The sequence below is a fragment of the Ooceraea biroi genome, chromosome 9 (genome assembly GCF_003672135.1).
Source record: "Ooceraea biroi isolate clonal line C1 chromosome 9, Obir_v5.4, whole genome shotgun sequence".
NCBI lineage: Eukaryota > Metazoa > Arthropoda > Insecta > Hymenoptera > Formicidae > Ooceraea > Ooceraea biroi.
The window spans coordinates 7,215,916-7,238,855 of NC_039514.1; the positions used below are offsets into that span (position 1 = coordinate 7,215,916).

Here is a 22,940-nt window from a genome sequence, read left to right on the forward strand (position 1 = left end):
TGCGGACTTGCACCCTTTCGCTCCGACGAGGAACGAGAGGTCCCGGAACGTGCGCTTGAGCTACCTCCGGCGTCGGGGCCACCTCGACGTCGCGACTTTCGGCGACTTCCGACGGATTGGAGAACGGTACGGTCGCAGAACGACGACTCTGCCGCGATACAATCCGACCCGATACGACATCGCCTTCGTCGTCGACGATCTGTGACGAGTGTGCCGGACGATCAGTGGAAGTGGCTCGAGGAAAGTGCACGGCGCACCATCTCGCCTCGTCGTTACACGCGCGAGAACGCTTTGCGCGTCGCGGACGGACAGCAAAGAGAGTGGAAAGCGTGAAGGGAGAGGAAAAGTTACGTGTTAGGCTGTAGTGGTGACGAAGAAGAGAGAGCCAGAAAGAGAACGAGAGAGAGAGAGAGAAAGAGAGGAAGATAGGGTGAAAGAGAGAGAGAGAGAGAGTGAGAGAGGGGGGCGGAGGAGGTGAAGATAAAGAGAGGGGGTAGGTGGCGGAAGGACGATAGGGGGAGAGGGCGACTCCGCGAAGGGAGTGGACCTTCCAAGTGTCTTGTCTCCTATCATCCTGTCGTCCAGGGTATCGCTTACGAATGTCGCGCGATCGAGCGATCCGTCTGCGATCCACGACGACGTCCGGCGAGGACGTCCCGGCGACGGTCGCGCATCGACTGCGACTCCCGACGAGCGGCAGTCACCACGTCTGAGCGACGATCACGTACCCCTACGTGTGCCGGGTTCTCTGATATGCGATCATCCGCGAGGGACAACCGGCGAACGGACGCGCCGCGCGAGATCACGAGGGATCTCGCCTAACCGTCGGCCGGTCGACGGTATCCGGATACGGTATCCGGGAAGCGGACGAGCACCGAGTAAGCGTCGACGACGAGAACGACGCGCGGCTACGAGGAGGAACAGGAGCGGGAGCTCCGGCCTCGTTCGAGGAGTCGGACCGGGCTAGCGGGGCTAGCCGAAGAACCACCGCAGAGGGAGGTCACCCTGGTGCCGGGTGGGCAGGCACGAAGAATGTCCGGCGAGACGGAGATCGAGGTGTCGGTCGTATCGGAGGAGGACTTGGAGCTGGAGGGTTCGCGTAGCAGCTCGACGCCGGCGGAGCTGCTGCTGCAGGAGAAGAACGGCAAGTCCGGCTGCGGTCTCAACAATCACCATCACTCGTTCAGCTTCGACTCGGTGAGCAAACCGGCGCTGAGGCCGGCCTGCAACCCGCAGTACACGTCCTTCAGCATCTCCAGCATACTCGGCCGGCCGGAATCGCCGCCGGTAGACTCGACCACCTCCACGGGATCGGGCGAGAGGCAGTCGTCGGACGTAGACCGGACGTCGCCGCTGCCGCCGGCGAACTCGCACAACTCGCAGAGGATCCCGCCGTCCTGCGGCAGCCCCGGCAGAGTCACGTCCTCGCCCACGTCGCTGAGGTTGTCCGGCGGCCAGCGCGGCATCGGCACGAGCGGCGGCCACGCCGGGTTGGAGCCGAGAACAAATTCCGCGAGTATCGGTATCGGATGTGCTACCAGTGCTACCAGTCCGGCCGCGACCTTCTCGCCACCCGGCGACGCTTCCACCAATCCGCTGCTGGGACACCAGGCGTCGGCGGACCTCGCGATGCTATCAAGGTACGTGACCTGGCCTTGAACCAGCTTGCCGAGCGATTTTCGCGAATTCCCCGAGCGTGTAGATGATAATCACCACGAATCAACCCTATCGCGCTGTCCGAGTCAATTCTCGCGGCAGTAATTCTCTTTCAATTCCGCGATAGTCAAGTGAAGAAGTAAAGAGAGACCAAACATGCAAGTGTGACTTGGCTATCAGCATTTGAGATATGTAAGCTACACGATAACGACCATGTTCCCCGAAATTGCTGCAATTTTTGAGAGATACAGACGTGGGATGACCGTCACATCTTGCTCGCCGACAGTTATCATCTGGAAATCTATGATTTCGTCATGGTGCAACTGTTATGTACGTTCACATGCATTGAAAGTACAAAGCAACCGACGCAACCCGACGACTGGTCTCGAGTGGCCCCACGTTATTATTTATGTATGACAGAAAAGTATTTTTCAGCTGAATAAACCGGGGTTAGATCATATAACAATGAATTTTAATGTTTCGCTTTAAACAGCGAGAGACACAGTCGATACGTGACACTCGCATATCACGCACTTTCACTCGAATGCAACTTCCTTTAAATTTCAGCCTCTCTGCTTTTCATAACAAAAGAAAATTGTACGGTACCACCTTTCGCTTCCGGAATTTCCAGTATTACTAACAGTTACTTGAGCTCCCAGTTTAGATCCTGCTAAACCGAAATGTACTTGAAACTTGGCTAAAATTCCTGATAATCCAGCTTTTCTCGTGCATTTACATTACTCAGCTTAATTCTCCTTAATTTAAATTACCGCAAAACGAGAGGAGTCACCGATGCCTCTCAAAAACTACGGAAGTAATCGGGAGTTTTCCCTCGTTTCGATTAATTTTCTGAAACGTCCGCCATTAAAGTCGAATCCGCGGGCTTCTGTGACATTTTCGGCGACACACTTTCGCGCGAGACGATCTCTTGCATCTCGCGAGGAAAACCGTGAAAGTGACGACGCATTGCTTAATTCAGTCTTGGGGATGAATTAGCGATAATGAGGCATCATCCCCCGCAAAACGACGCTTCATACTGCCCGGAAAACAAGCGGCGTATCCCGCACACGTGCACGCGAAAAATGAAACGGCGCACGAAATTTCATAATGATATCATATTTTTTTCTTTTTTTTTACTGGAATTACGGAGGCACTTTGCGCCACGAACACGTGTATCGCATGTATTGTTTATTCGTGCGTTACGTACGTTGCACAATATCGTTATATTAAACTCGGTTGATGCGGCAATGTGACCTTCGATTTTATTGGTTGATGGCGTCGAAATAACTGGCCGAAATTCGAACCTTCGTGCTGATCGGTGATCGCCATTCATTTCGCACTGCGATACGTCAGTCAGCCCGGCAAAATGCACCGAGAGCGCCGAGAGAGACGCGTCGGTATTAGTTTTTATTTTTATAATGCGACTCACGCGCCGCGGGGAGCGCTTTTGAGGGGTGAAATATGTAAAATCCTGGTAATATACTGGAAATTTCGAGCTCGTCTTCTCGCTGCAAAATATATAATATTCTTATCCTCGAAATTTTGTAATCTCTCAAATCAGAAAAAATAAGGGAGAGCGATAAAATATGAAAATTGATAAATATATAAGTCGCACCTACGGCGATTCTCGTGCAGATGGCATAGAATTTCCTACAAACGAAGAAAAAATGGCAAAGAAGGAAAGAGCATCCTTGCATAATTGAGCGGATTAATCGCCATCGCTTAACGACTAATTCAGCGCCGTCGGCATTTAATATTGATGTAAAAGTGTTGGTAAATGGAGTTGCTAATACTTACTAATGATTAATTAATTCGTAATATCGTCGTTATTCATATTCGCCGGTCTCGCGCGTACCTAATTGGCGGAATTGTTGAATAAATTAAGACCGCGCCCTCGCCGGGCAATTAGAAACTCCGGCACGCTGACGTTTTCGCGATAAAAACACTTCGCATTCGCGAAACTTTGACACCCGAGAGATTCGACACGGCGCAACATTGCGGCGGATTAATATTTAGCATCGTTGTTTGCACAAATTTCACGCACGCACGCGGCGCGCAACGTGCGCTCTCGCATTAGCGATGCAAATCGCGCGAACTGAATCATGCGCGGGCGTGCACATAATATTCGTTAAACAACCGTTTAATGAAAGTCTAGAGAACTTCGATGCGATACACTATCATGCTCCCGAGTATCAACTGAACAAGATCACGGCTTTGTCTTTCAGCTCCGGCCAATTAAACGCTGCGCAAGAGTCTTTCTCTCTCTCTCTTTTTAATAAAAATTATATTAAAAAGATGTTTATAAAACATGTAACGTTATTTCCTCTTAACAACGAGTCTGCATTCTGAAAATGCTAACACGATTTTATTCAGCGTTTATTTGCCATCGAGTTCGCTGCAACGAGAATTTCATGGGAACTCTTGGAAGCTCAAAAGATTGAAAATTATTAGACAGCGACTAACGTAGCTTTCCCTCTCCTTCCTCTCGATGTTTTATTTCATTAAATAACAAATGGACTCCAGGCTTCTCGAGGAGACCCAAGATATTTTTCGCTTGACGGGGGACAGCCCGTTTCGATATCCGCGCACGTCAGCCTGGATTACCAGCGGGAAAGGGATGTTGTCCGGGGGGGCAGTTTCCGTGGGCCGAAGATATTCGTGAGGCGTGAGCGCGCTCGGATCAAGATACGTATTGAGGGGGTGGCGAAACGACGAAGGGGCACCGACGGGGCGGCAACAAGCGAGCGCGTGCGGTGAGGATTATATTATGTGGGAATGGACCGGCGAGGGGTCCGTAATGGGCCTATTAGGCTGTCTCATTTAATAACAACCGTAGCAACAACCACCCTCTTACATTACTTACGTTACTTAGGAGGGACCCCCGCGCTATCGGATATATCTACGAGGAACCTGAACGAGCGCGGGGCACCGCGCGCCAGGGGAGACTCCGAGGGTTCGAGATGATTTTATCAGATTTACACCCCCTACCCGATCGACTCGGGGATCCGTCCCTCGGTTCCCCCGCCCTCTCACTCGCAACGCTCGTCTTCCTTCACGTTCTCCCGCCATGCTTGGCTGGCGCAACGACCACGATTGCTTGTTTTCCACCCGTTTACCATTTGATTAAGTTCCACTCGTATGCACCGTTGGGGCACACACCTCACTCGACCTGGAAAGCCCTCGAATAGGGCCCGTCACGCAAACGAGCTTACCGCACGGCTGATAAATGGTAAACTTTAGTAAACGGATTCGCGCGCGCGTCGAAGATGTAAATTTCGCTTTTGCTAGGAAATGAGATTTCGACGGTGCATCGCGCAAATTGTAAACATCGTCCTTAGAAAATCTGTGGAAATAATTCCAGGGACCATTCGCGGAATGTTCACGAATGCGTAAGTACCTTGGCCGTCGCCATAAAAGTTTATTTATTTATCTTGCTTTCAGTAAGCGTTAATTTGTTAAAGACTGAATGGATTAAGCTTGGAAAGTTTGTGTACGCGATTGTAACGCATAACCGGAGAAACAATGCGAGCCGCGTCTTCTGCTTCGGACAACAACTCGCGGGAACAAATCGCACGCGAGAGCAATTCAATAGGATGATACAGCTTCTCGCGTAATTCACCGCGCGATTCGCGTTCGCACGGTGGTCGCGTCTCGTTTGTAACAACCGGCCGCCCCGGCGATACGTAAAATTACAAATTATATACATTCTATTTGCACGCGTATTCATTTGCGCGCTTAAATGCAATTCGCACAAAAATATACGCAGCGGCAGCGTAGAATTACGCGATGATCGCGCGCTCGCGCATACACGCACGCATACGCGCGCACGTACACGCAGACTGGTGTCCCGACCGTAATTCCACAAGCACGCTAATTAACGTTACGAGCGACTGGCAACGGAAATTTGCTGTAATTCCCGTCACGCGGCCGAAACACGCGCGTCAGATACCGATAGGACCCCACCGATCGGGGGGTTGAGAGGTGGAAGAGCGGCGAGAGGGAGAGAAGGGGGTAAAAAATCAATTAGGCAACGGAGTACATAATGGATGGGGTGCGCCGTGCGCGTATAACGTCCAAGGTTAAGGAGCCTAAGATTCCCACGAGAAACGGGGCACCTTCCTCGCGGCCCATTTAGCGGATCCGAGCCGAGCAGCCCTTACGTCTCTTCCGGGAGGAAGCGCGCAAGTTCTAGGCCCGATTTATTATTAAATCGCCGCTCCACGCCAGCCTGGAGATTCTCGCTCGCCAAGGTCGAGGCGGGGGGTGGAGCTCGGCGCCATGCGATCTCGGTACACCCCGTCTACTCCTCTCTGCTCTCTCTCTCTCTCTCTCTATCTATCTATCTATCTATATCTATCTATCTATCTACTTAAACTGATCAAATAATAATATCTCTCCGCAGGAATAAGTAGGCGCGCGCGGGGATTTACGCACGGGATACGCCCGGCAGGATACGCGAGCGCGCCTCATGAAATCGTAACGGCCGCACCCGCGATTCCTCGAGAGGTGCGACTCCACGAGCCGGAGAAATGCACTCCCCCATCTCACCCCCGAGTATGAAAAATTCGACACGTATATCCGTGTCGTGCACCGAAAATCGCGCGTCTCCCAATACAACGTGGAAACTTTCTTCATCCGAAACAGAGTTAAAAATAATAATTGGAATTAAGAGATAAAAAAATAATTGGAATTAAGAAATAAAAAAATAATTGAAATTAAGAGATTCAGAAGATCTACAAGCATGGGATATAGGGTCGTCCGAGGAGGCCGGGGCAGGAGGGAAGGAGGCGAGGAGACACGGAGCACACTGCGAAAATATTTTTTGCTCGTCTGCTTGCGATTTCGCGGGGGCTGATATTCAGGAATGTTACCGCGGGGGGTACGAGCGAAAGGATCCATCTGATAATCCGCGACAGAGACTGCCTCGTTAATTACAGCGCTGATGAATGATTCGTTAATTAGGGTGGGATCGCGCTACAAGTTTCAAAGGAAGATACGATAAAGCCTATTGTGTATGATCGCCTATTCGCGGCCGGGCGATATGGATGTTTCGACGTTGGGAACAAATGCGGGATGAGCGACGGCGGCTGCTGCGGCGGCCGTCCATGGACCGCGGAACGTAATTTGCGGCCACGAGATACAATTCCTCCGTTCCATTCGACGCAAGTTTCGTCTACGAGGCGATTGAAAGCGTAAAAAAAAGATACGAGAAAACGCGACCGACGTAACAAATCCAGAAATGTGTAATACGACTCGTTCTCCCTCGTGAGGATTTGTCTCTGACGATCTGACGTCAGTTTTGCTGTTAATCCTTTGCGAAATAATTGCGCGAAGCGTGACGAGAGTCCGACGCTGGCAAGGACAATTTTATGACGAAGGAATTTTCTTCAAGCTAATGCAGCGAAGCCGACTAGTCGGATTTAGCCGAACGCTTTGAAAGCCAATAAATCGCTGTTTGGTCAGTCCGATGACGTTTTATAAGACACCGCGTGAGTGCGATAATTTCCCCGTGTTTCACTTGTAACATCTATTGACAAATTTTAATCGAACAGACACGTGTGTGTTAGGTGAGATTATTCAGATTAAAATTAAATAATGCGCAGAAATGAATTATTTTAACATTTTCAGCAAATTGGTACAAGTAATATTATTCGAATATTTCTTATCGGGCCATTTTATTACGTTTTCTCGTTTGCCATCTCCCGCTAATATTCCGTAATTTATTCTTCGCTCTTTCTTTATTCATACTTTTTTATTTATTTTTTATTTTTTTAGTGCATATCATGGTGATCGCCCCGTCATGCATGCAGATTGCAAATCGCTCTGGGCGCACTTTCGCTAGCGAGCTCGATCGACTTCTCTTTCTTGGCTGCGCTCCTAACTACCCTCGGTGTAACGATACACGATGAAACGTATCGTGTTACGGGCGATCGTTAACGGTATAAAGAGTTTATATTTGAGAATGGCACTTACTCACTGAGCGCAAGCAGAGGTAGAATAATAATCAATACAAGCAAGCGGTATAACACGTCATTGAAGACACGGAGGGAAAAGTTTAACGGAAATGCCCAATGAGAGGGCTAACTCGGGCATGCGTCTCGTATTAAACACGCGCATCGTTCAATAAAATAAAAACTGTAAAAAGTGATAATTTGTTGATAAATTCGAGATACATATTTCGGCTGGTGAGATTTAATATTAAACTTTAGTGAATAAAATCAGCAGTTTTTTTTAATCTACAAAGTATGAGCACACGAAGAAGATATTTTAATTGCCAAAACTGGATTCCTACTTCGATAGAAATTTATATGGCTTTCTTTAACGTCTAAGAGATCAAACAATGTATCATCACGTACACAAAAAGTGCCATCATTCTTAAAATTTCTCTCTCATTTCTAGCTAACGAAATCAATCTTCCGAGTTACGCGGTGTAAAACGATGTCACCATTAAACTCACAAAGTAATGGAGAACCCGCATGAGCACTATCAGATGGGAATTAAACGTGAACGCGCGAGCACAATCGCCGCACTCAGATGAGGGATCATCAGCGACAGCGGATGCGCGGAGTCAAGTGCATGCTCGATGACCTAGATCAAGAGCCCATTAGAGACGAGGTATCAAGGACCGAGGAGCCCTCGAGCAGCCACGAGGTGCAAGACGAGAGAAGCAACTCGTAAAGCGACCGACGAGTGCTCTCGATGGCCGGCTAAGACGTAAGCCCCGCGGAATTAGGCAGTAAAAGGTGGAAAGGATCTCTCCTCCGTCTCTCCGAGAGATCCCGAGTGTTTGGTGTTTATACCTGCTGCTGCGCCGAAAGAGAAGGGTCCGCTGAATGCTTACAAACAGGCGGTTGTCAGATTTCCTTTATCTTTTCCGGGGCATTTGTGTGCCCGGGGCCGTCGTCTCTCCTCCCTCTCTCTCTCTCTCGTTTCTCGTTCACCGTGCGAAGCCCACCCGAGAACCTCGATATCTCGCCGAGAGAGGATCGGGGATCTTTAAGAAAGAGCGGAGACGCACACCGAAGATCGCGCGCCGAGGAATTCTCCCGGAGAGGGTCTCTCTCCCTTAATTCCTCCTTAGCATCGTCGTTGTTACGTCGTTGTATCGTGTCTATCGCTTGGCGCGACACCATCATTCCGGGTGATAAACGATCAACGTGAGCGTGTGACGCTCGAGTCTTGCGGCATCGAGGAATCCGTGTGACCGTGAACAACGAGCGTTTTCGCTCGTTCGTCGACTCACAAAGAGGCAGCGCCCTTGAAAAGGAGATCGATAACCCACCCGATCGATTTGTCGAATGTGAAGAAGAATGAATTGTCTCGCCGAGGCAATCTCTCTGTCAACGGAAGGAAGAGCGCCCGCAAACGCGTCCACGCTGTGCACTTAATCGGATTCAAATGGCTCTCGAGACGATAATCAACGTGCCCCACGATGTTCGAGTAAATGGGAGACCGAGATGCGCGCTTTAAACAGACGCGATTTGATATGAACGTTCCTCGACGTCGAATTGCAAGATTGTAAAAATATCGGTTGACAGCGTCAACACCATTCTACGTCGGGATTCAAGGCAATCGACGAAAACTAAGGAGATTCTCAAGAGAAGATCTCGATCATCAAGAGCATCTTAAAATAAATTTTTCCCGGGAAACAATCAAGAAAAAATCAGCCTAGTATCAAGCTGTTCAACAGAGTATTAAAGCAAACAGCTATTTGGCCCTACTACCTACTACCGCAAGCAGGAGAGAAAAAGAGAAAGAGAGGATGGTATGCCAACCCGACGATGGACGCAAAATTGGTCACGACGGCAAAGTGAAACACGCTTTCGCGAGCAAGCGCAGCACATCGAAACGAGATCAGATCGCTCGTCGCAGACGGACTGCCGGGGAAGCGACGAAGGAACACGGGGAAGTGCTAGGGCTTCCGAAGCCTCCACGGCCCACATGTCCAACGAATCGTCCGGCCAAGCCAAGCAACATGTCCTGCCTGCCGATATCGGCCGGTCAACCGGCGACGGTTCCGCTTTCCCGTGCCGCTTGTATTTCGGCTCGGCGCCGCAAATCCGCCACTCTCGCGTTAAATTTCTACGGCGCGTCGAGCACAGCTGCAACCAACAACGGCGCTTGCCCCCGATCGGAAGCAACGATTGCGAAAGAGGGGGCACTCGCGTTAAGCGGCCCAGCCGAGGAACAACCGACCGAGAAAACCGACGAGCAACGACGGATTTTTCCTCCGATAAACGATCGGAAGGGCCCACTCAGTGCAGGTACCCTTCGGTCAACGCGACGATTTTCTCGAGAGGCTCTCGCTCTAAGCGGATTTTTGCTCTTAATAAGCAGCCGAGCGTTTATTCGTGGCGCGTCCGGCCATTGTTGTGGCACAAGCGCCGCAAATCCAAATATTTCAGCGTCAGGGTACTCCGCATTCTCCTCGAGTGTCCGCCGGACAAATCCGTGCGGTGAATGGCCGCCGGCTTCGTAGCCGCGTCGTCACTTATCCCAACACGTAACGATCGCACGGTCGAGTTACTCGCATCATCGACAGGCTACACCCGGTCGACGTTTACAGCGCTGGCTGTTCGCAAGTTTCCGCAAGCCGGAGATTGTATCCGGTACTCGTGGCATTTGGTTAGTCCCTCGTGCGATCGCGTGTCGGACGATGATGAAGCTCGAAGCTTCGCGGACTTCGCAATCTACTTAATACCAATCAACTCTTGACATTTAATTACTTGCCAGTGCTCCTGACGTTTAACGCTCGCGTGTCATGGTAAAATAATCTAATATGTTAACGTGAACGCTATTGGGCCAAATTGAACGTGACGTTTTAAGACTCGATAATGGTCACGCTACAACCATGACGATCAGAAGCTGCCTGCGAAGCGCGCTCTCCGAAATCCTGAGCTTCACGTTAATTATAAATTCGTCCAGAAATTAGAGTTCTGATACTCAACGCTTAATATACCAATCTCGACATCCAACAACGAAGGACTTCTCAAAATCAAAATGCGAGAGGTAAAGTCCTCTCGTTACTTAAACGGATGCGAGTGCTTTACATTTAATTACACAACCATGAATCCTGCCGCCCCGGAAGAGTCTCTTACTTTTAATCGCTCGTAATTCCGAAGCCATCAAAGATCCCGACATCTCGATTACGAAAAAATCAGCTTCAAATTGATCGCCAATTACTCAGAATCTCTGTACCTTCGGACCGCTTGAATCATCTTTCAACCCTTCAATTCAATTAATTGTTTTATCATCCGCATGTGTCATTAACGCTCCCATTACTGAATTGCAGACTGATAGCGAGCCGATATCCGGTCAGCATCGGCGGCCTGTTCTACCCGTCGACGCTGCAGCATCTACACCAGCAACAGCAGCAGCATCAGCACCACTCGCGACTAGCTGCCGCGGCGTCGTCCGCCCTCAGCAACGTTGCCGGCCAATCGCCAGATATCGTCGACGCCGACGGCATCCGCGGCGTCCTCCTCGGCGGTGCCGGATGGCCGTTTCCATGGAGGCCGACGCACAGCCTGCAAACCCTCGAGCATCCCTCACCGGGCGACGTGGTCGGTACCCTCAGTCGCGTCAGCCCCGCGTCCGCAACTTTCCCGCAGCGAGGTGAGTTCGATTCCTCCTTACCCTCCCGGCGCCGCGTGCCCGAGCAGATCGAGACGGCTTATTTGGGATAATCCGGAGGGAAAACGCGCACGCCGTTCCGAAGGAAACGCTGGCGTTGTTTCGCAATGTCTCGTTGACCGGCTCTCGTTTTGGAGCAACGTTTTGAAATTCTGATTAAGAGAGTGAAAAGAGAGAGAGAGAGAGAGGCATTTTATATTTTAAAAAAGATCAAATATGGCATGAATGTGGATGGTGACTTAGGTGTTAACAATAGAAAAAATAACATTTGTATACCTTTTGTTTCCCGTTTCAGTGACAATATTAAACGTGGTTTGAAACGCTTCGACATTAATGTTGTTTTTAAAATACCGAAAAAACTTGATTGTATTATTAAAAGAGGTAAAGACGTCTTAACTAATTTGCAAAAAACAAATGTAGTGTACAGAATAGATTGTAAGGAATGCAGTTGTTGTTATGTAGGGCAAACTAAGCGCCACTTAAAGACACGTGTTAATGAACATATTTGTGATATCAAGAAGGATGTTAGCTGCCAGTCGGTGATTAGCAATCATAGACTGTGTCATAACCATAATTTTGAATACTAAAGTAATCGCGGAAATGTGTTTTATCAAATGTAATGACAATTCTATTAATGTTCAAAAAGACACGGATAATCTTCCTTGTATACATGACTCTATTTTTAAATGTGTTTGATGACTGTTTTCGAGATTTGACTTTGTTTTGCTTGTTGACTGGCTTCTCTCTCTCATTTGTGTTTCATCTGCTGTGGTGTGTGACACGTTCTCTTGTTAATCTGAGTGTTTTTTAAAGTTGTTTTCTGCCAGTAAGTTTATTACACTTGGACACTATTTAATTGTATCATTTATAAGTTTAATATTGATTTTTTATTTTTATTTTTTATTTTCCTTTTAGAAAGCAACTTTTATGTAAAACTAAAGTTTGGGGTTTTTTCACGCTTGAGAAGGACCGAAATAGTTGGGTCGAAACGTTGCGTGATTTGTCATCACTGTATAACCAGTTTGTGGTCGAATAAATAAATTTTTATATATATTGATTCACTGGTGATAAGAAGGAGTATTATTTGAATTTTATATTTTGCTTGTATACGTAACGACGTATTTCTTGAATAATGGCGCGCAATTAAATGATTTAATTATCTCATATAAAAGATTAAGATACGCGAGATAACGAGCGAGAGCAGATGCAAGAATACATTCTCGTATGAATAAATGCATTTCTGTATAACTCATTATATAATTTTCACTATAAAAGCGAGCGCTTATTCCGCCTGCAGCGCAACAGCGCTGTAGACCGGCGTATTAATTTTTTAAGTACACTTGCAATCACGTTGTCATTATATGAGAATAATATTACCTCGTTATGGTGCCATCGTGACCATAACGCCAGGTATTTTACTTTTTTTTATTTTTCTTCTTATTTTCACAGAATTTTTATTACATCAAATACAGTTAACTGTATTTGATTCTTCATATTTAATTAATACGAAAGAAATACGACAAAGTCACAAGAAAGTTCAGCGCGCTAGACTGGAATCCGGGAGATGATTCCAGACGATTGAGAGAACTGTTACAGATCGCGCGATGAGACAATAACGAAAGGAACGAGACGAGATCACCCTAGATATATCGATATATCGTACGTGTTTGGACAAATTCCGAATTTTTGTTCAAAATTATTAGTTTTCATTTAATGTATAATTTTCAGAGTGACTTAATTGCCATCTTAATGTCCCTATATCATAATTGTACCTGAGTCTCTATCATCGTGCTTCAAATCGGCTGTCAAAAACGATTCGCGCTAATTTTTCTGCTTCTTTACGCTGAAGTCGCACACGTACACGCGTCCGTTCACACAGCCTTTACTTAAGCGCATCAATTATCATGTGTCACTGCTCAGGGTTCAATTACCGCGTATTTTTAAGTACTCTCTGTACATGTGACGAAAACAGTCATCTCTAAACCGTTCCTAAAACATTCCTTGGAATCGAGTCAAGTCCGATGTTGCCTGAACCAAAAGTTCTACCGCATTCTAACGGCTATTAATCAAATAAATATATAGACAGTGCGCTATAGAAGCGCGCGTGTATCTCCATGCGTATACAGGGTGTCCCGGGTTTTAACCGACAAACTGCGAGAGCATATTCTACTAGTGGAAATAAGAAAAAATTCTTATATCGAGTTTGCTTAGAAATGCTTTATTACAAAGTTATAAACCAATATTGAAAAGAAATATGAGATAAGTAACAACGGAACATAGTGTAGAATTTGGAAGGTCGAAGATGTTCACATGTATTCATGTTCACTATGTTGAAACGATTCAGTATGATTGTTATTTTCACAACAGTAGCCGTTAGATTTCAATCGTCGTGTGAACTAGCAATTACTATCAGAATGCCAAAAGTGTTTTCAAATGAGGAATACACTGATATTCATTTCGTGTACGGATTCTGTGACGGAAATGCACGAGCTGCCGTACGAGAGTATCAACGTAGATTTCCTAACAGGAGAGTACCAGATAGATTTAAAGCAACGAATTACTAATTCAGTTACTGAGATGCAACAAAATTTTCAGGAATGTCGTACCGTAACAAATTCTGTACTACGTCGATGTCTAGCTTGTATCGATGTGCAAGGACAACATTTTGAAATGCGTCACTAAATCATTGCGTAGATAATTTTTATTTTTGTGAAAAAATCCGTTGTTACTTATCTCATATTTCTTTTCAATATTGGTTTATAACTTTGTAATAAAGCATTTCTAAGCAAACTCGATATAAGAATTTTTTCTTATTGCCACTAGTAGAATATGCTTCCGCAGTTTGTCGGTTAAAACCCGGGACACCCTGTATATCCGCGTATACACAACTACGAGTAAGGCTTCCATGGCTTCCACCACGCAACCAACGTCGATCGCCTTACCCACCGATCGTTTTGCTTCTGCCACCTTGTCCAAGCACTTAGGTAGTTACTATTCGCACTTACGGTCCATGATCGTTTATATGGCTCGACGGTCTCGTTCGTTGCGACGTTAGTTCTCGAGTTCTTGACGCAGCAGTTTGTCCAATAAGAAAAAAAGGGTGCAATTAAGTAATAACGTGAGTAAGGAAAATTGAGGCAGGAGGAACGCCCGAGTGTTTACGCATGTAACAAATCACGAGATTTTAATAAATCCGGTTTTAATGGTTCTTGCGATAATGATCCTCACTCACAGCAGATGGAACAAATCGAGAAACGCGCGCGCATCGGGAAAAAAATATATTCTATTCCGTTCGATTATATTTTCGATAACAAATATCGAATTATTAATTATAAAAAAGAATTGTATCTGGTTTCGTTCCAGGCAACTTTTTGTCCGTGCTACAACCGATTATTTGTGGAGAGAAAGGATCGAACGTTCTGAAACACGTTAATGACATTTCGCCGTTCGAGGCACAAAACGATCGTTTATCGCCAGTCAGGATTCTATTTTCAAGTACCGTGCTTGTGATTGTTATTGCAAATATGGAATAACCACCGGTGAAATTTTTGGAAAGATCTAATTTCTATGGCAAATATATTCTATAAAGGAAATTGATGAATGTGGCGTTCAATTTATACATGTGTGAATACCGCAATTAAAGAACGTGTGTGTGTGTGTGTGCGTGCGCGCGCGCGTGTGAGAAAAAAATTATTTGTCAGGAGATGAATTGTTATACGTTTTATTGTATCCGCATTGTCATACTCTTTAGAAAGAGACGAGCGACGGGCGTGTGCGCCGGCATTTCACTGTGAAATTTTCACACAAATACATACGCGCACGTCGCAAATAACGTCATGCCGGGTGATGCATCTGCATTCGCATAGAGAATTCAATCCGCAGCAATTATGTCAAAATGGATTAATAGAATATTAATTAGCATTCTATTAATTGATTAAGTATTCAATACGGATAGAGAAATATATAATGGCGATTTATCGGGACGCGCGCGAGAGAATTTGTAAATCCAAAGCGCTGCCGCGAGATTGATTGACATATGCGGATCACGTTTAAAAAGAAGGGCGATTAACGCGCTTGCCTTTCTCTCTCGTTAACTCGGTTTGATTATATCGATAAATATGCACAAGGTACTGTATATACTCCGCGCACACTACAAATATCATTACCTATTCGTTACGTGATATCGCAATTGTCATCTCCGCGGTCTTTATGTCATTAATCAGGCTCATCCCGCTATTCTCATTAAGAACAATCGCGGTTGGAAAAGGGGGGGAGGGTAAAAATCCGGGTGAACGTTTGCCTCGGCAACTTGTGAAACAGAAAAACCAATTCTGTCGAAAATTTCTTCTCCATCGAAATCGGCATTTTTCTCAATCACGACGGGAATTTTAGTTGCGGCAATAAATAAGCGTACTGTACAAAAGAGAGGTAATTATCATTTCCAAAATCAGTGGGAAAACTAAGATAAGTGAAAGACTTCGCGTTTCAGAAAGAAAATCCTTGTTGTAAATTCTTTAACAGAACACTGTGAGCCGTCTTTAATAGAACACTGACGGATAAGCGCGAGAACAATTTTAAAATATTCAGAAAATGCGGGAGAAGAAAGAGCAGCAATATTGCAAAAGTGATTTATGCTAAACACGAGTTTATTAATGTAACACGTAAAGAAATTAAAAAAAAAGCGATCGAGATTAACGCGAGTGCCTTCTTTCCGCAGACGAGCTCGACGATGATAACGGCGACGATCGTCTGCATCGCGCGAGGAGTCCATCGAGCGGCGACGAGGCGCACGACGACCTCGGCGACGCGGATGACTGCGCGGATGCCGACGGCGAGGGCGAATCCACATCGACGAGTCTCCACGGCGGCACCTCGGTGAGCGGTGGCGGTGGAGGTGGCGGCGGAGGTGGCGGTGGTGGAGGAGGCGGCAGCGGTAACGCGCACGGCGGCCAGGGCAATGTGCAGGTCGGCGTGGACGGCCGCGAGTCGAACAACATGAAGCGCAAGAAGAAGACCCGGACGGTGTTCTCCAGGTCGCAGGTGTTCCAGCTGGAGTCGACGTTCGACATGAAGCGCTACCTATCGTCGTCCGAACGCGCCGGGCTGGCCGCCTCGCTCAGGCTCACGGAGACCCAGGTGAAGATCTGGTTCCAGAACCGACGGAACAAATGGAAGCGCCAGCTGGCCGCCGAATTGGAGGCGGCGAACATGGCGCACGCCACGCAGAGGCTGGTTCGCGTGCCGATTCTTTACCACGAGGCTTCAGCTGGTACAGGCGCGCCCGGAGTGTCCGTGTCGGTGACAGCACCAGGGCCACCGGGTCCACCAGGTCCCCCGTCCTCGGTCGGTGTGACTTCCGGCCTGTCCGCGCACTCCGTCGGCGTGGGCGTCGGCGTCGGCGTAGGCACCTCGTGCGCGCCCACCACAGCGCAGCCCATCTTCTATTCCCATCACCATCAGCACCACCATCACCACCCGGTGGCGGCCCACGTACAGGCACACACCCTCCTGTCCCACCAGGTACACCCGCAACCGCCACCCCCGCCACCGCCGCCGCCTAACGGCCAACCACCGCGGACGTCCTCGCAATAACACCGTCCGACGACCTACGAGGGCAGCGTGCGGCTGCTAAGGGATGCGACCCCGATCGTCAGGGCTCCGCTGGTGATCAGCGTGAACGACGCGGCGACGACGACGCACTTGGCACGACCATCGATCGGCATCGATGAGTGAGAACGATCGTCAGCGTGGCACCGTCACCCTCATCGCCGATCCCGCGATGAGACGAACCCCCGCCACGAATGTCCCCCTCGGCGGTAATCGAGCGCGTTGGAATTTCGAATGGTTTCATTCCCGATGTGCGGACGCGCGATCCAGGCCGATTCTTTGAATAAATGTGAGTACAGGCGAGACGCGTGGAGTTTTAATTCAGTTTCGCGCAAGATTGCGTTTTTTGGTTTAATTTAATGGCCGGAAGGGTTGAAAACGGATCGAATCTAGGGTGAATAATGTCGATGTCCTTTCGCAAGGACCGTTTACTTTGGTCTTTATGAAATTGGTGTCAGTCCAGCTGGATATTCCTTTCTCGTATTCGAAATGCTCTGTATTATAAAATTAATATATTGTATAAATAATTATGTGTATAGAGAACGACGGACCTTTGAGTATACGTCTACAAATGAAAGAATATTCGAGTAAATTCTGGCTACTACGATTGGACACATAATACGAAGCTCATAATATGAAGTACGTTCTGTCCGAGCGTAAACTCTATGAATTAAAACTCTACGTTTAGCGAGCATAAGCTTATACTCACATCTATTCGGTGTAGTGTCCATTGTTATGTAGAAAGAGAATAAATCCTTCGTGAGTTATTGGATAAAATTATTTTTGGTGCTTGACAAGAGCAGAGATTCTCGATGAAACTTTGTTTAATTTCAGATAAAAACGTCAAGAGCCGTACCAAGTTGCCGTACGGTATATAAGTCAATAATCGTTTTTATCAAAGTAATATTTTTTATTAAAGTAATATATTATCTTCGTTTGATTAGTACCGAATTTTATTTGTTGCCTCACGGTAGATATGTGAAATTCTAATATATTTTACTGCCCTTCCGGAAGCTGGCAGGACGCTCCGACTTGTACCTTTCGTACCAAGCGCCAAAAATACTTATTTGCACTTGCGTAAGCGTGCGGGGAATTGCGATTATTAATGATTTCGTGTCCCTTCCTTGAGCCTTGACGGGTGACGGAAGTTCGCCGCGATCTTGTACGGTTTCTCTTCCGGTTTATCGATGTAACAATAGCGCGCGCCAGCGTGCAACGTTGTCGCTTCCAGTTTGCTTGTGTGTTGTGCGCAACGGGACGCGAATTTTCACGGTTTCGACGGACAGGAATTAGACCTTCGTTTGCGTTCGATTTTCGATACCTCGAGTCTCCGTAGGTAGGTATAACAGTAACGATTACATCCGGTGTGTGCGCTCGCGCATATACACGCACACACACGAAACGAACAATCCGCGCGGAATGCAAAAGTGGAAATTTCGTGCCGTCCCGCGTGCGATTACGCGACGCCCGATATCTCCGATCGTCGTCGAAACGGTATTCGTTTCCGATCGTTTCCGTTTCGTTTCCGTGTAAATAGAGTTTTCTCGCGCAAAACTGCAATCCGCGTGCTGCGCCGAGGGAGACGCGCGCGCGCTGAAAAACCTACCCCCGTGACCGGGAGCGCCGTTAATATAATCCAGGGATTAAAATGTCGGTAGAATTTCGGCGGGCTCGATTTTCAGCTAGGTACGGCGGATATGGAAAAGCGAGCGGGGCCTTACGCGACCGACCGTCGCGTTTCCGATGTCGCGTATAAGCACGGAGATCGTTTTCGCGTGTCTACCGAAATTCGAGCTCGCTGAAATTACGCTGGTTTCAATACCTGAATGTAATCGGGATTCGCTGTGGTTGTAAGATTGGACAGAGAGAGAGAGAGAGAGAGACACGTACACACATATACAGAACACACGGACACGCATACACGTTAAAGACACCGGCAGGGTTCCTACGATATATTCCACCTGTTGTGATAAGTATCTAAACGAATAATTTTATTAAACAGAACGGTAGAGCTACGAAGTACCGCCTCTCTCGCATTGTATATCAACCTTATCTGTAGACGTCAATTAAGGAGAAGGTTCGCCGTATCGTGTTTTATACGGACATTTGTGATCCGAGACCTCAAGATTATTGTACAGCCGATCGTTTCGTAATCGCTAAATAATGATCGTTGAACCATATATACGATGCACACGTCGTTCAGATTTCCTCAACTCAAGATCAGTCGCAGGTCGATGAGCTGCGCCGCGATCCCCGATCGCCGAGATCATCTCGGCGAGATGGCATTCCCTCGCGGATTCAGGATCGACCAGGATGATTGAACAGAAAATGCGAATGTCGTTTAAACCGGCGCGTTTTACCGTGGCGCCCGTAAAAAGATAACGGTGGAACAATGGAGTGCGCCGGCAGCGTTCACATAAAAATCCGGAGCTCGGGATTAAAATTAATTGTTGTGCGGCTTCACAGAGAGGGGTGGCCCGTCTCCTCCCTTCCCGACGTAACTAAACAAATTGACGCGGGGATCAAATGCAACGTTCCCGCTTTCAAAAATAAAATCGACGGGCGACTCTTTGATGGAATCGCGATCCGAAAGAATCGAAGTGCGTCAGTTAATAAAAACCCATTGATTCGCGTTTACGTTGCCGTCTATTACCGTGTCCGCAGGATCGCGAATGTGGATCGCCAGATCCGCGGTTCCCGGTGAAACGGGAGATATTAATAATGGAAAAAGAATCTAGATTACGCGTTCGTTTCATTACATTTCAGGGCTTCCTAAATTCGCGAGCGTAGAGACAGAGAGGGACGACGTACGACGAGATAAATTCTCTCGGAACTGGACATCGATCGACCATCAAATCAGAATTCGTAAAACGGAAGCCTAAAACCCTCTGTTAAATAATTAATTCAAAGATCATTCGATCTACAAAAATCGAGAAGGTCCTCTAACCAGTAAACCAGTAAATTATTCATAACATCACGAAAAAACCAATATTTAAAACAAAGTCAAGTCATAAATCATTCTCCACGAGTTCAATTAGTCACGCTTCGAGAGAGAAAGAATAACAAGTTTTGCATTTGCAAGATTCCCTTAATAGACATCAAGGAATACCCCGAAGCTGATCGCCAAAACTTATAATAGAATATTCAAGAAATATCGATTATCAGGTGGTCGTTACGCGATCAAAAGCGAACGCACGATCTTTCGCGATTCTGCGCGCGTCATCCGCTTGTACGCTCATCAGCTTGTCCGCCTGACGTGTCGCTCTCGTATCCTCTCGCATCGAAGACGCTGGCAGCGCGACCACGAGGGAGGATCGACGACAATGCACCTGCACCACCGGTGTGCCGCATCCGCTGCACATGCAACGACAGGACGCATCCGAGTAAGTACGTGCACTTTAATCAACGCTCGCGCGCCATCGCGCCTTCATCCCTCTTTTCCGGCCTCTGATCTCTGCACTCACCTTTCATTCGCGAACTTCGTCTGCCTCCCTCGCCCACCCTCTCTCTCTTTCTCTTTTTGTTTTTTTTATTTTTCGCGCGGCCTCCACGCTTTTCCCTCGCCTCTTTGCGATTCTGGATGTCCCGCTCGCGATACTCGCAAACGCTTTCGTAGACCAGAGGGAATTGCTAGTATCGAGAGGATATTGTCTATCCGTTTCCGCGCGCGCGGTGGTTTTACACGTCGGGGCCTCGGTATGATCGTGTTTGCGGTGAACAATGCGCACACCCCGCGCGGAATGAATATTCGGGGAAAGCATCTACGAGTATCTCCTGAATATTGAACGGCTGAATATCGTCGGGACATTCGGCTATCCAATGAATGTGCCGGAGTGACAGAATCGGATGTCTGCATTGCGTTCGAGATGGATTTATGAACGAAATTACGAACAAAGACTACGAAAAACGTTTCGCAAATTCTAGCAACGCTAGATCGCTCAAAACTCCATTGCAATCTTTCCTCTTCGCGAACGTTTCGTTTTGCAAGAACTTGTTCCGATGCGATGCGAATCATTTTTACGCGAATAAAAGGATTTTTCAAGATGAAGAAATGGTATCAAGATAATTCAGAAAGCGACCACGAGGTAGTGGAATTCTCAAAGTTTGCGATGCCGTACACACGCGCGGTCCAAGATTGTCAAATCTAATGGGCGCGCGCGAAGGCGATATGTAACAGAGAAAAATATATTTCGACGGGGAGGCCGTTCGCGCAAAACATTTTCGCAAGACTTTTGTTGCTCGCAAACGGAAAGCCGATAGCGAAAAACTATACGCGAGTATCGCGCGTCATGCTGTAATACAAAAAAAGGAGGCGAACGTCTCGTTACGGAAAAATAATGGAAGCTGCATGCAAAGAGAGAGAGAGAGAGAGAGAGAGAGAGACAGACAGACAGAAGGAGAGAGCACGAGAGAGGAGAAGGCGTGTATAAAATTCCAATAGATTGATCATTATCTAGTGCAGCAAACCGCTCAGCATCAATTATGAGATTAATAAGAAGCTTTCGCCACATTCGACATGTTATTCATTAATATCGACATATTACGGCGCGGCCAATTTTCCCAAAAAAGTTACATCGAATCGGCGCTTTACGCGCGCGTGTAGCCATAATAAAACATTTTTAATACTTAATAGTAATCCCCCCGTGATACATTAACATCAAAAGATATTAATTAAACAGGCGGGACGCACAAGGCATACAAATTAAAAAGCGCAAGACATTAAAATCTTAAATCGATTATCGATTGCATCAACGATGCGCTTGCAGATTAAATCGACGATTTAAAATTGAAGGCTGCTCCGGTTTCCTAATTTGTCCAAAGCTTATTATCTAAAGCTGCACTTTCGACGCGTCGTGTGTGCGCCGATTAGCTTGACCCGCGTCGTGTTACGTCCCATTCGAGGAGGGATTTTCCGGTTTTTAAAAGCATATCGAAATCGTGTTTGCCGAGGATCGAAAGTTCACCGGCTCATTGTCACCGACAATCCCGGAGTCGAGTTGCAGTCCTCTCGCGCCACCACGCCCCTTCGCTTCGTCCCTCTCGCACCGTATCGTGTCCCGAAGTAATTTAACACGTAAGGGGATGACAACGGACTCGAAATCCGCGTCCTTTAAGGGCTCGTAAGTGACGATCATGTTACGGCACCGAATTCATAAAATTTGCGCACCAGCGCCGACGAGTTCTTTTCTTGTATTCTTACATCGATCGTCTCCCCAGTTAATAGCGCTGGCAGAGGCTCACGTGTCTCTACTCGAAAATAACAACAGAATAATGCACAACCTAAATTAATACAATTAAATAAAACTTTTTCTATCTCGAGTTTTAATTTAAATAATTTTCATTATACAAGCAGACACTTGACTGTGTTAGGTGAAAGATCAGAAAAATAAGATAAAGCACAAATTCATCAGTCGCACATAAATATATGCATCTCAGGGAGATCCATTGCGAAAGCCAACCCCGAATGTTGCAACTGCCATACAAAATTGAAAAATATTATGTTTCATTTCACCTATTTATTTCGTAGCCGATCTAAGAGTCAGAGAAGTCGAGAAAAAGCGGTTGCAAAACCACGTCGCCTTTTGTGCAAATCACCGAGACAATCCTGCAGCGCGATACGTCATCCGCGCGCGGGTCCTCGAGATGTCCGCTTTCGTGCGTGACCCGAATTACCCTGACGCGAGATGCGGATTGATAAGGGATTAATTGTCGCGCCCACCGCAGAAGGTCGTTTAATTTGCTCGCAACTTCGTCGATCGGCTAATCGAGTTAATTACCGTGCGCTAGATAACGCACGACGATGACTTCGCGGCAGCTGTATAGCGACACGAAAATAGCGCAGATGACGGCGATGGTCTCTCAAAGCGAGAGAGCGAGAGAGAGATAGAGAGGGTGCGTTCATGGTGGTCGATTTATCGCGGCCCATTATCGCCGCCGCGATCGTGCCGTGACCGTTATTACCCGCCCGTAAAAGAGGACCCGAGGATAATTACTCTAATGGAATAATTTTTTGGAAAATCTATCGTTGCCGTCACGGGGGTGTG

At 47.3% G+C, this 22,940-nt stretch overlaps 1 protein-coding gene across 1 annotated transcript; it reads left to right on the top strand.

Moving 5' to 3' along the window:
- The first annotated feature begins 568 nt into the window (after positions 1-568).
- LOC105279076 (homeobox protein Hmx) lies at positions 569-19,874 on the top strand. The gene is made up of 3 exons (XM_020031549.2): positions 569-1,640; positions 10,949-11,271; positions 16,007-19,874. The coding sequence occupies exons 1-3, from the start codon at positions 1,033-1,035 to the stop codon at positions 16,879-16,881; spliced, it is 1,806 nt and encodes a 601-aa protein (XP_019887108.2). The 5' UTR covers positions 569-1,032; the 3' UTR covers positions 16,882-19,874.
- The last annotated feature ends 3,066 nt before the right edge of the window (positions 19,875-22,940 follow it).

Bases quoted from the DNA above. Each gene is read 5' to 3' on its own strand.
- LOC105279076 (XM_020031549.2), top strand. From the start codon at position 1,033: ATGTCCGGCGAGACGGAGATCGAGGTGTCGGTCGTATCGGAGGAGGAC. The intron at 1,641-10,948 runs GTACGTGACCTG...ACTGAATTGCAG, and splicing joins GACCTCGCGATGCTATCAAG to ACTGATAGCGAGCCGATATC. The intron at 11,272-16,006 runs GTGAGTTCGATT...TTCTTTCCGCAG, and splicing joins CGCAACTTTCCCGCAGCGAG to ACGAGCTCGACGATGATAAC.